Consider the following 13,266-nt stretch of genomic DNA (forward strand, 5'->3'; position numbering starts at 1 on the left):
ACTATGCCAGACAGACATGTGTAGCTTTTAAGAAGTTAGCCAACACCGCCACTGGATCACTATCCCTATGTCTAGCTTTCTGTGACAAAAGTCGCAGGCTCCACAAACATGAAGTTTAATAAGTTGAAATTCCTGTACTGTTTAATATATATAGACTAGCTTTGCATCAAAGAAATTGAAATACTAATTCTTTACAGGATTTGTAAAATGTGTAGCTAACTGTTACCCTTTCCATGGCACAATACAGAACACAAAAGTAAAATTGTATCTTTTTTTATTACATCTATTGCTTCTTTTCACTGTCACATAGCCATGAACCCATTTTTTCTTTAATAACTTATTCACTTTAACCCATCCCTGACCAATACAATCTTGATCCTTATACAACATGTACCGATGATATGAACATAACGTACAAGCTGAAGGTATTATTTCTGTACAAGGTTGGTGCAATGAGGTAGCCATGACACCTTTAAAACTGTGAAAAACAAAATTTAACTCTATGTTACTAACTCTTAAGAGTCAAAATACTGCTATTCAGAAAAAAAATAAATAACAATTTTATAAAAGGCAAAAAAAAACAAATAGCACAGTTTATACACAGCACTTTTTACAATATAGGATAGTCAAAATACAATCTATACACAAAAATGTCTTGGGCAATTATGTCCCTAGCAATTCAAATTACTTCTAGAACGTTTATTTCATTTTGGTAATTATCCAAGGTAAAACTTTTAATGCAACAAATTCTCAATATATGAGAAAATTGTAGCCAGCAAAATATGAACAACGCATGAAAATGTTCGCCAGTACACAATATTTCTTTATTTTTTATAAGTACGGGCAACAATTTCGATTCAAAATTTGATTAATTAAATTAGATCTGCTACATCCATGGGCATTTCTTCAATCTGGGTATTGTAAAATTGTTCAATGTCTTTCAGAGTACGAATATCCTCCTGGGTAACAAAGTTAATTGCTACTCCTTTACGACCGAATCGTCCACCTCTGCCAATTCTGAAAAACAATTGATGATAAAATTAACATATTTACTAATACTGTAATTGTTGTTTTCACTCTATCATATCTGTTTGTGGATCACTGATTATAAGGTCAAGATTCAAGACTACTATAACAAATCTAGCAAATCTCAACAGAATTTAAAGTTGCCTCAGATCAGCCTTGCAACATGAGGAATTACACAGGTATGCATATATAGTTAATTTGTCAGACTGATCTTTCTGTTGTTCGGTTGGATGTTAATTCCTGGAAAATGATTCAAAACTGTAATCAATTAAGGGACGACATCAAAAGTTCAATGAAGGATAAAAAACTTCCTTCACATAGTTTTTTCACAGACCCCCACAACCCCCTTCTTAACTTAATTTGGGAAAAATTGATTGACCAATAGGGATATATGTAAAATCGATTTTAGATTAACAAAACTTGCAGCAATGTTGACCCCCCCCCCCCCAAACTATTTGATTTAAGTTTTTTATCCTACATCGATCATTTGATGTCGTCCCTAAAACTGCTTACAATACTATATCAAATAAATAAAACAAGAATGTGTCCATAGTACACCGATGCCCCACTCGCAGTATCATTTTCCATGTTCAATGGACACTAAAATTGGGGTCAAAACTTTCAATTTGGCATTAACATTAGAAAGAGCATATCATAGGGCACATGTGTACTATGTTTCAAGTTGATTGGACTGCAACTTCATCAAAAACTACCTTGACCAAAATCTTTAACCTGAAGTGGGACAGAGGGACGAACGGACACAGACCAGAAAACATAGTGCCCCTCTACTATCGTAGGTTAGGCATAAAAATAATGTATCTCATAATCTGAGGACATGAATGTCCCTATAATATGTGAAAGTGCTTTTGGGACAGACAAAAAGACTGACGATCAAGGTTTACACTTAATCTTTGCCTAGCAGCATGGGCATTTAAATCCGACAATATGTGACTGCAACAGACCATGATTGTCCTACTGTTTCAAAACTTACCTATGAATGTAATTTTCCCTGTTAGCTGGGAGATCATAGTTAATGACGAGTGAAACCTGCTGTACATCAATACCACGAGCTAAGAGATCAGTGGTAATCAAGACTCTACTGGATCCAGTACGGAATTCCCTCATAATAACATCTCTTTCTTTCTGGTCCATGTCACCATGCTAAAAAATAAATTAAGCATTAATGTTGTTACCTAAAATTATTCCTTTTCAAAATAATTCAACATCTGCAAGAGTGATTTAAAATTAATCAATTTGAGTGTACCATTAATCATCATTCCCTCCATCTTCCAATTATTTTATTTTCTAAAATATATTTTTCATTATGTGTTGCAACAGAATTGTTGGAATTTTACATTACATTTCATTGCAACAACTCCATAAAGAAGTTTTTTTATAAATCATCATTCATGTTTACAGTGATTAAATGATAACACTTCGCTACTTTTGTGTCAACTTGACAAGGTTTTCTTCAGAAAAATGTTGTCCTCTTCTACATCTATCAATTTAAAAGCTCCACAACAACAAACCTTGACCCAATTGAATATCATACTACTGTTATTTTGGGTATATCATATCAGCCATAACAATATTATCACTTACAGGAAATTGAAACAAATTAATTTTAAGAATAAAAAGAAATTTAGTATGAGATCAGGTGCAGTATTTTTAACTTATTGACATGCAGTTCATGATTTGTGTACAATGAACAGAATATTTTTTGCGAGTTAAAGTATTTACGCTGTCACAGAATTTAATTGCACAAAGTGAAAATAAGCCAATGCATAAAAGTATATTCAATGCAACACCCGAATCATTAAAGTTTATTCAATGGTAGACCGAATTCATAAAAGTTGATTCAATCTATCGTCTAGCTTGGATCTTGGTCATAAAACTTTACTCAGTACTCTGAGAGTACAAAATGTGTACTTGAAACACCAAATGCAGATTTCGATAGGTTGAATTCTGAGTCGGAGTACAATAATCTTACTCAAAAAGTTACAAGACCTTAAGTTCATTAGACATGAAAATATGTTTACTTTGTAATTTATTTTGTTGGAGATAACTTGAATAAATAGTTATATTTTTTTTTACCATAGCGGAGACGGTGAAATCTCTAGACAACATTTTGTCTGTAAGCCAATCCACCTTCCTTCTAGTATTACAGAAAATAACAGCCTGTGTAATGGTCAGGGTCTCGTATAAATCACAGAGGGTATCTAATTTCCATTCCTACAAAAAATAGTAACATAATGAGCAAGGTCAATAGTGAAATGTACAATAAGAAATCACAAATTTATAACATAATGGACAATTAATAAGACCAGCATGGTGCCTCTGATCTCATTTATCATGTGATAACAGCGTCCAAGCTGTAAGACATTGATTGATCAGGAAAGATATTTTCTTTTTTTCCAAGTAAGTAAATTGCTTAAATAATGGTTTTTTTTTCTACAAAATTCATCCACCATAAATTTTCCTTCAGTTTAAAAAAAAATGTTTAAAATGTCAATGCAAATAATCATTTATGCAAATCTCAATATCAATACACATGTATATAACAGGAAACAGACTATTAGATTTTATCAACTCTGTACAAGTCACTAAACATCAAGTAACCAATAATCAAATATTACCAGTTCTGCTTCTCTTAAGCAATCTACGTTAATGAACATTTTAAACTTGCCTCTCTTTCTACTTGAATGTAAAACTGTCTGATACCCTCCAGGGTTAATTCTTCTTTCTTAACTAAAATCCTTATAGGATCCCTCATGAACTTTTGTGTTACATCTAACACATCAACGGGCATTGTGGCAGACAACAGGATAACCTAAAATTAGAAACCCCAACTTTTCAAATAAACTGCACATCATGTAAAAATAAAACAGGTTCTACCTGTATAAACAAGCTGCACACAGTACAAGTCCTGAAGTTCACTGTGACTTAAATTCTACATTTGAAGTTGATGATCAATCTGGATTAGCTTAAATTTCTTCACGTAAATTCACAAAACTATTTTGCATTGGACATTCAACACTAATACACTGTATCAAGTTGGTCTACCAGAATATCCATAAAACATTCAATTTTGTAAGTTGCTTCTAGGCAGGGTTTAAGCTAGGATTTTGAGGACTTTAGTCACTTTTGTGTGCTATGAAAATCAAGCTTTTTTTTGTGTAACAGCAAGGGACCAAGGATTTATATTACTAGCTTGCCTTCATCTTTGACTTTGTCAGATTTTACAGAACTTAGGCATGATTGGCAGTCAGTATTGTATAATTTGACTGTATTGACCCTTATTATGAAAGATTCTGACAAAAGATGTGGAAACTTAGTTCACAATTTCTCTTCAGTTTATTCCAGAAGACATTCCTGATCAACAAGAGATGGATTCATTTTTTTAAACAAGGTCAAACAAGGAATCACAGCAGAAATTAACTCGCAATAAAAAGTCTAAATCGATATTTGGAAATTATTTCTATAAAGTTGGAACTGTATAAATTCCTTTTTTGAAAGTATTTAACGACTGAAAGAAGGTTGTTAACAAATCAAAAATAGATCACGTTTATTACTTTCGGTTTTAAAATTAAACGAAAACGGGAAGTGACATGTGGGTGATAAATTCAAAACGAGTCCGAATTCATCAGGAAATTATCATTTTTCGGTTTAATTTCTTTTAGTAAGAGATATATATTTGGCTCTCGTTTCATTTATTCTAAAAGATTTCATACTTTACATTTTTAATCAGGGTCTATAAATAGTCATAGGAATACTTTCATGCATGCGTAGCACACAGTACTGGAAGCACCTGTTTACTCGTGAAGACCTCTCACGTTTTGAATAAAGTTCTAAATTTTAAATGGAAATTGTCGAAAGTTTTTGATGGCAATTTATATTAATTATGAAGTAAATGTGTTTGAATGACGAATCTCAACAAAAGAACTTCAAATTGTGATTGATTGAGAAATATTGAAATTTAAATGCGGAACTATCCAGGGAGTAACAATTTCAATCAAATGATCTGTTGAAAATGATTATTACCTGGGGGTCATAAACTTGTCACAAAAATAAAGACAGTTAGATTTATTGTATTTTAATGCTAAAATTTTTTTATACTTTCAAAATTTAAGTGACAAAATTGATTTGAAATACTTTCGTCAATGCGAAAACCCTTTCGTAAATTACGAAAGAGACGAGCGCTAGCATAATCACTGCTTCTAGGAAAAAGGTAAGCATGATCAACATCATAATTGGGGCAATTTGCTTTAACAATATTAAACATGCTTACTGCTGATTTGTCTGAATTTAATTTGACTAGTTTTACAAGACATGCAAGCAACAATACTGCCAAGTCATTTCGGATGTTTATTTGTAAAATTAAGTTACTGTAGATTAATTATTTTTTTGGAGACACCAATTTTCGTACATGAAGGATGTTCATGAATAATTTAATTTCGAAGTTTTATAGATTTTTTTTTTTTTCATTGAACATTTAATTTTGGGGTTTACATGTACTCACGAAATCAATGAAAATTTGTATTTAACTAATAATAATGAATCCACAGTACTTCAATAATATTAAAGTCATAAGAAACGAGCAACTGGTGAAAAATAATGTTCATCCAAATCTTGAACCAATGCATGTATATATCTTAAACTTAGTCCTCTGTGCACGATTTTATCATTTTTACGCAAATATATCGTATAATCGTCAATTTTTTTTCTATCTGTCTGTTATGATTTAACAAATATGGCTACTCATTAAATGCCGTGTTTTGAAGCCGAAGTTTACCGATTGTCACCTTATAGTAAATAATCAACAAAAAGCATGGGTATTTAGCACGTGTTTAACATATGCAATCAGGTAATTGTTTATTTTAATGACAGATTCATGCGTATTGCTATCACCGGATTTTTACGAGGAGGGTCATGCTTAGGTCACTATTCATACGGAAAATATGTCGGCGAATTGCTTCCTGGCAGCAAGCAATTAAATACAAGGAAACTTCTTCTAAATGTGGACCAATTAAAGAATTTTCCTCAGAAAAAAGTATATGTACATAAGCTGTCTAATGAAAGCTATCCATTTAGTTTTAAAAAACATATGCATATTTTTGTTAATTTGAGGTTTCATATGACTTTAAGGAAATGATTATTACTTGAGTATCTTCTGGCATGAATCTGAAGACGTCGTAGATCTGATCTTTAAAACCTCTGGACAACATTTCATCAGCTTCATCTAACACAAATAACTTGATGGATCTTGGATCTGCAATAAGAAAACATACATTCCTAAATTATAAATGTACATCTCAATCTAAAACAATCCTAAAAAAAGATATTTTATCCATAGATAAGGATGCAATAGATTTTATCTAGAATTTCTTTTGGATATGAAATCATCATAAATCTATATTTTATAGAGTTTAACGAGTTTCAAATGAAATTTTTACTTGTTGCATGCATTTATTAGTGTGATTGCAGGAAAAGTTGATGCAAGTTATTACCGAGATACTCATCCAGTCGCATTATTCACAAAGATAAAAACCTTAAAATAATTTCTGAATTTACAATTTTCAACAAAAAAGATACTCCAAGTGTTATTTATAAAATTAATTTAAAATATTGCATTTTAATGGAATTTGATTTTTTGTTAACACAAGACCCTGCAAAAATTATGTGCTTAGTAGTTTTGTTCTCAACATCGGTAAAAATACTGTCTCATATTCAAGTGGTCCTGAACTTTTTTTGTAGACTATATTTTACATCTAAGCATATGTATTTAATGAAAAATCCAATTTAACTTACTAAGAGCTCTTCTGTTGATCATATCATAGACACGTCCTGGAGTTCCTACCACAATGTGAACGCCGGTACTTAATTTGTGCATGTCTTCTCTGACATTAGTGCCACCAATACAGGCATGACACTGTGCTCCCATGTAATCTCCTAATGCTATTACAACTTTTTGAATCTGCAACAAATAAAGGATTATTAGAGAATTTCCCGAAAAATATACAAATCCCTTCACATTTTATGTCATTGTTTATTAACTGATAAATATGCTAGTGTTTTACAGTTAGAATGAAAACATACAAAAAAATTTTCATGACAGATCATCTCAGTACTTACTTGAGGATTTATTTGTTTCACCATGAAATTCATATCTTTTCAAACACATGAACAAGGCTTAAAAAAAAATTAAACCCAAGTTGTGCGACTACAGGACTCAGTTTGACTAACGTTATTGAAGTGGGATAGTTGCTAATATTAACAAATTTGTCCAACATAAATTCATGTGTAAATATATTTTGGGCATATATATCTATATATATAGGTGTTATTCAAGATTACAAATATTATGAATATAAACTTACATAAATTGATTCTACAAATGTGTTTAACTAGATTAATCATTCTTTATAACCATTTCATAAAAGCAACTTACTTGCATAGCCAACTCTCTTGTTGGGGCTAAGACTAATGCCTGGCATTCTTTTAATGCAATATCTATTTGCTGTAAAATGGCTATGGAGAATGTTGCCGTCTTACCAGTACCAGACTGGGCTTGGGCAATAACATCACGTCCTACAAAAATCATAAACATTATTCATATTAACTCTTAAGCTATAGAAAATCTACAAAAAAGGAATACAATAAATACTAGACATGAACAAACTATATGAAAGCAAATATTGTGCTTTCATTAATTAACATCTGGACATTGCCATTTTGTAATTTTGTAAACAGATTGGTCTCAAGATTCTAAAAGCTCAGTCCAGTGTTTAGTATCTATTAAAAAAAATTGCAACAAGTAACATATATTTTCACCTACACCTTCGGATTTTAACAACAAAACTCAGATCAAATGATAATGTAGATTTTGATAAATTCTAAGAACTATGAACACACCATAGACAAAATGATGTGTCCTCGACATGTCTTAAACATTTGCCCCATTCAAAAATATATGGTATCCAGGGAAGACTCTTTCAAACTGATGCAACAACCTACAGAGATAAATTGTAATTTAACTTACATTGTACACCTATCTATAGTTGATAATTTCAAAGTGCCTACAATATATGGGTGTTTTTTTTTAGACTTGACAAGAACCCGGTTAAGGCATCAGAAAAGAGAACAACAGAAAAAGACTGTCCTGGGTCTTAAACAGACTAGTAACAATTTTACCTTTTATACATGGGATAATAGCACGTTGCTGAATGGCTGATGGTTTTTCAAAACCGTAAGCATATATTCCTCTAAGGAGTTCTTCTCTCAATTTCATGTCATCAAAGTTGTCGACAACCTCATCCCAGTTACTCTGTAATGTAAATATTTTTAAAGTATAAATTTTTGATAGAGTTAGATGGCTCCAGACATATCACAATTCCATGATAGATTGGTGTTTAATGTCCAGTGGAAACAAAAACTACATGTACATGCATATCAGGACTACAATTAAATGCACGTTAATTTGCTAGTTCACAAGGCGGCAGTCTGTAGAAAGACACATGCTGTGTCATAATTCTTGTTCTTAATACAAAGCTTGTTTTATTAGCCTTTTATAGCTGACTATTCAGAATGGGCTTTGTCCATTGTTCAAGGCCATACAGTGACCTATAGTTGTTAATTTCTGAGTCATTTTGGTCTCTTGTAGAGAGTTGTCTCATTGGCAATCATACCACATTTTCTTTTTAAATTTACAGTTTTTCTGTAGAAAGTCTACAGAGATTGTTAAACCCCCGTTTCCCCAAAACAAATCTATCATAAGCAGGGTTTCCCCTGGGTCAATTATTTTTTTCGCCACCTCTTTCGCCAAAACAATATATTTTTCGCCACTTTATTATTTTTTTCGCCAAATATATTTTTCTTTTAAAATTTCTTTTTTTTTCCAGCCCTCCCTCTTCCTTTAAATAAGAAGTGTTTTTTACAACAAAACGAAGAATCTTATCACTTGGAATTGATCCCTCGTGTAAGGTGTAGTCATTACATTGAAGGGTTACTCTCATGCCAACCTTTTGAATAGATTTCTTCATAACGACAGTTTTCTTGTCTAGACCATCGTAAATAAGTAAAACTATATGCTTGAAACACGTGTCTTACAGAAACGACTTTGAAGTACACACTCAAATCAATGATCTTTATGAAAGTTATATGATAAAGTTTTAAATCAGAGACCTTTCTAGCTTTTGAACATTTTTATAACAACAATTTTCTTTTCATAAGAAGGAGATAAAGCGTAAATTTTGCTTCAAACACGTGCGTCGCAAAGCGGTAAATAAATTCATTTGTGACATGTGCAGAAGCCATTTAACCATATCATTTTGTCATATCATATAATCAACACCTTTATTAATTAGTCCTTTGATGTCGATAGCTATTAATGCAATCAGCTGATTATTGATTTTCTGTCAAAATCTTAACGAGTTCAAGGTGAATTCCGAGTATTGTCTGAGAGGTAAAGTCAGAGAAACCCGAAAAAAGTAAATAAACGAGATGGCTGAAAATAAATCGTTATATGTATTTCTTTCGCCAAATTCTTTCGCCAATGATGAATTTTAATCGCCACAATTATTATTTTTTCGCAAATTGCGAAAATGGCGACCGCCAGCGGAAACCCTGATCATAAGAGATTAACCTCACTGTGCTTAAACGGCTGTGGGTAACTTAAGTTACCCACAGCCCAAGATGGAGCCGCCTTGCGTCGGTTAGATACTTTTCTTCTATAGAATAACAATACCACGAATGCATCAATTAAACAACTGAATTTAAAAGTTGTATTAATCGTTTAGGGAAACCCTTAAACTGGAAAGGTGATTAAATTCTACAAAATAAACGATCACAGCACGATTTAAAAAAACACTTAGGCTGTCCGTAACTTCAAAACAATTTGTCCGTAACTTTTTTCATCATACCAATAGAGATGTCCGTAACTTTCAAAGAATCGACATACGCGGATGTAATGTTTAAACTGATGATAGAGATTGCATCGAAAACATATTCACAAAACAAAGTAGATGTCTAGTATGATATAATTCATTGTATCGATGGAAGACAAAATTGGGAAAAATATGAAAAAAATCACGATAAATCCGAAAAACTCGGGTCTCATTTTGTATAACGTCGGGGTACCCTAATCGCCTAGTTCGGAGGGTTGTTTCCGATCATAGCAGATAAACTGTTGAAACATCATTGTTCGTTTTTATTTTTGAACAAGTAGACTACACAAGTATTTTTTACACATACATGTAGCATGTATACACTTACTGATTTTCTGCCAGCAACGACAAGGGTAGCGTGAATCCGGGATTTTGGAGGGGAACCCAAATTGCCCAGGCATGCAGTGGATAGACTATACGAGACTTAAGTGCACAAACTTTTTCCGTCTTTTTGAAAAAGCCAAAAACACTTTTCTCTCATCCCCACAAAAACAAATCCCATCAGCATTGACAGTAAAAAAAAAGAGGTGTCAATCTGAACACACTGGGACGTTGCGCACGGTGATATTGCGGCACCCTGGCCAAGATTTACAGTAAATGGGAAAACTTAAAAAAAGGACATTTTGTATAAATGAATAAACCTAGTTTTACAGCTAGCTGCATTTTTCATTTGTATGCAAGTTGCATTAAATCTCATTAAACTGAATAAAACTAAAAGACACAATAGGTAAAAGTCAGTGACAATAAAAGGAGAAGAGCAGTCAACATAGTGTAACAATTCGACATAGTATATAAAAATATAAATAACTACGTAGGACAACAGGGTAATTTAATAGTCTAACAACCCCTGATAACATAGAAAGAGAGAAAAAATACATACTAGGAAACATATTCAAAAAATTAACACTATAACTAACTGGTGGGATGTATAAATACCGAGCCGCGTCAAAGAGTATTCATCAAAATACACATAGAAAGAAACAGTTGAGAAGGTAAACCGCACACATATAATTAAACTCAAATCATTAAAGAGTATGAAAAAGCCTTGGTCTGACAAGCGAAAAACGTCGATAAGACGCACATCAGTAAATAAAAGTTCAAACCATAACCAGGATGGAGTACCACAAACCCCACATAAAAGTCTGTGGTGTAAGTATGATGCGTTAATAAAATCACATTTGGTGGTGAATGAGTAGTATAAACGGCCGCGAAGGTTACAAATTATGATGTTAATTGTCTTCTAATTGTTGAAATTATAATTCTTAAAATTTTAAATCAAAAGTTACCCACAACTAAAAATAAAGTTACGGACAGTCTGCTTAGTTTCGATCAAAAAGTTACGGACATCTTATGCATTTTTTAAAGTTGACCTTGCGCTTTAGTGAACTCTATATCAACAAATTTATGGTAATTGTTAGTCATTTCTTTATTCAATAATTCTATAAATATTTACATTCTGCATGAAAAACGTCGCAAAAGGTACAGTTTGTATGAATTAAATATCAACGAGTTTAGAGTCCGCCATCTTGGGCTGTGGGTAACTTAAGTTACCCACAGCCGTTTAAGCACAGTGAACCTGTCATTTCATACCTGGATGATACCACCAGCTTCTGCACTGTATTCATCATTCTTGGATCCTTCACTACTAAAATTGCCCCTTGGCCTACTACCACTGTAAGAGAAAGAAAACATGTATATTAGTGGACGTTTAATTTAGATACAACACAATATATAATAAATGTTCAACACTAAAAACTGTCATTTTTAAAGTCCAAACAGTTCTTATAAGAAACCTAACTGCGATTAGCCTACTTATTGATGGTTTCTTACAGCTATTTTATTACCGGACAACTTGACAGATGGCCGAAATGCGTAGTTGTCATAGAGGATACCATGGCCACATCTTATAAATTACGATATGCGATATGTAATGAGCACCATTCATTGAACATTATCGATTTCTGAACCGCGCAACATGGTTATGTTAAACGATCTCTTGAATTAGCCCATATGTCTGATAGCTAACCATCACACGTGCACACTGAATGTCCGCCATGACACCGGCTTCCTTGAACGGCAACACAAAAATATGTTTTTACAAGAATCGACAGAATGCTGCCCATTCAAACTTTCCACAATAATACAACACAACCAATTGACACTGTAGAATTAATTTTCGTGCTTAATTTCCCCTTAATAAACGAATTTTATCTCACCCTTCTCCATCCTCTGGGTTAAATGACATGTTCTCGCTAAAGTACCGCGAATAAAGGAAAGAACGTAGGGTGAATCACATTTGATGTAATAAGAAATTTATTATAAGAATAACAAATATCAGTGTTGATTTCTTGATTCGAAGAATTGTGATATATAATTAACGAGTTGTTTTCTTTATTCTGATTAAATTCAAATGGAATATGTTTTTTCTCCCAGGAACTATTTTGTAGGAGCGCGCAATGATACATTATTTTAATGAGGATTGCCTTTTAAGTTTATTTCATGACGTAGGCAAAAGTAGGCGGGACTAGAATTTTCCCACCATTTTTTTTATAAAATATATTTTCCCAAAAAACTAACTCATTCAGTGCAGTTTAATATATTGATAGCACACATTTTGCATTATATAATAAATCATACAAGTTAAAACCGTTTATATAATTTATGTTATAGTCACTTAATCGTCTTTTCTCCGCGATTTGCATCACAAATTAAGCTGTAAAAAAGAAGTTTCTGTTTCCAAGTCTCCTCAAAATTATCCTTAGAAATATCTAAATCACTTCTATCGTGAGTTTAAAAATCAAATTCTCTAATTTTTAGTTTTCAAAATCACATTCACTTACTCGTTTTGTTCCGAGGTATAAACTGGACTCCTCTTTCCGCTATATTCACCAGAGTTGTCATTTGGTGAACCTCTTCCATCACCTTCTCCATCAACATTATCCCTTGGTGGAGAATTCCTGATCTTCCTATTTCTTCTTTGGGGTCCACTGTCAATGTAAGACGGGTCCCTCTTATAACCCCCTCCCTGGGGTGGACTCCCCTCCGACGCTGTAAAATCGAAGTGATCTGTTTTCTTGAACTCAACTTTTGATACACTCATTTGAAGTTGTAGAAAATGAATATAAATAAGATTTAGTTTTATTCATTAGTTTTAGTTTAATGCTGGGTATTTGAACTGGAAATTACTTATATACTAGAGTACTGTTGCTATGGGTATTTCGCAATACCAAATCGGCCACGGTATATATATACATGTATATGTCATTGTGGTATTTCGAAATACTGCTTTGTATTTATA

At 32.6% G+C, this 13,266-nt stretch overlaps 1 protein-coding gene across 2 annotated transcripts; it reads right to left on the reverse strand.

The window, feature by feature from the left end:
• Window positions 1–257: 257 nt before the first annotated feature.
• Window positions 258–13,266, reverse strand: LOC139516853 (eukaryotic initiation factor 4A-I-like). Of its 2 annotated transcripts, none has more exons than XM_071307203.1 (10): window positions 12,809–13,266; window positions 11,559–11,640; window positions 8,218–8,350; window positions 7,475–7,614; window positions 6,835–7,000; window positions 6,186–6,295; window positions 3,713–3,856; window positions 3,121–3,258; window positions 2,018–2,187; window positions 258–1,017 (listed from the first exon to the last, which is right to left on the reverse strand). In XM_071307203.1, exons 1-10 carry the CDS (start codon window positions 13,066–13,068, stop codon window positions 873–875), a joined length of 1,488 nt encoding a protein of 495 aa, XP_071163304.1. In that variant the 5' UTR covers window positions 13,069–13,266; the 3' UTR covers window positions 258–872. The 2 variants fall into 2 exon arrangements, with proteins under 2 accessions (XP_071163304.1, XP_071163305.1); XM_071307204.1 differs by lacking the exon at window positions 12,809–13,266 and adding an exon at window positions 12,185–12,442.

The sequence above is a fragment of the Mytilus edulis genome, chromosome 3 (genome assembly GCF_963676685.1).
Source record: "Mytilus edulis chromosome 3, xbMytEdul2.2, whole genome shotgun sequence".
In the NCBI taxonomy this organism is placed as follows: Eukaryota; Metazoa; Mollusca; class Bivalvia; order Mytilida; family Mytilidae; genus Mytilus; species Mytilus edulis.

Coding starts and splice junctions, on each gene's coding strand:
- LOC139516853 (XM_071307203.1), bottom strand. CDS start 13,068: ATGAGTGTATCAAAAGTTGAGTTCAAGAAAACAGATCACTTCGATTTT. Junction 11,641..12,808: donor TATACCTCGGAACAAAACGA/GTAAGTGAATGT, acceptor TTTCTCTTACAG/TGGTAGTAGGCCAAGGGGCA. Junction 8,351..11,558: donor AAGCTGGTGGTATCATCCAG/GTATGAAATGAC, acceptor TTTACATTACAG/AGTAACTGGGATGAGGTTGT.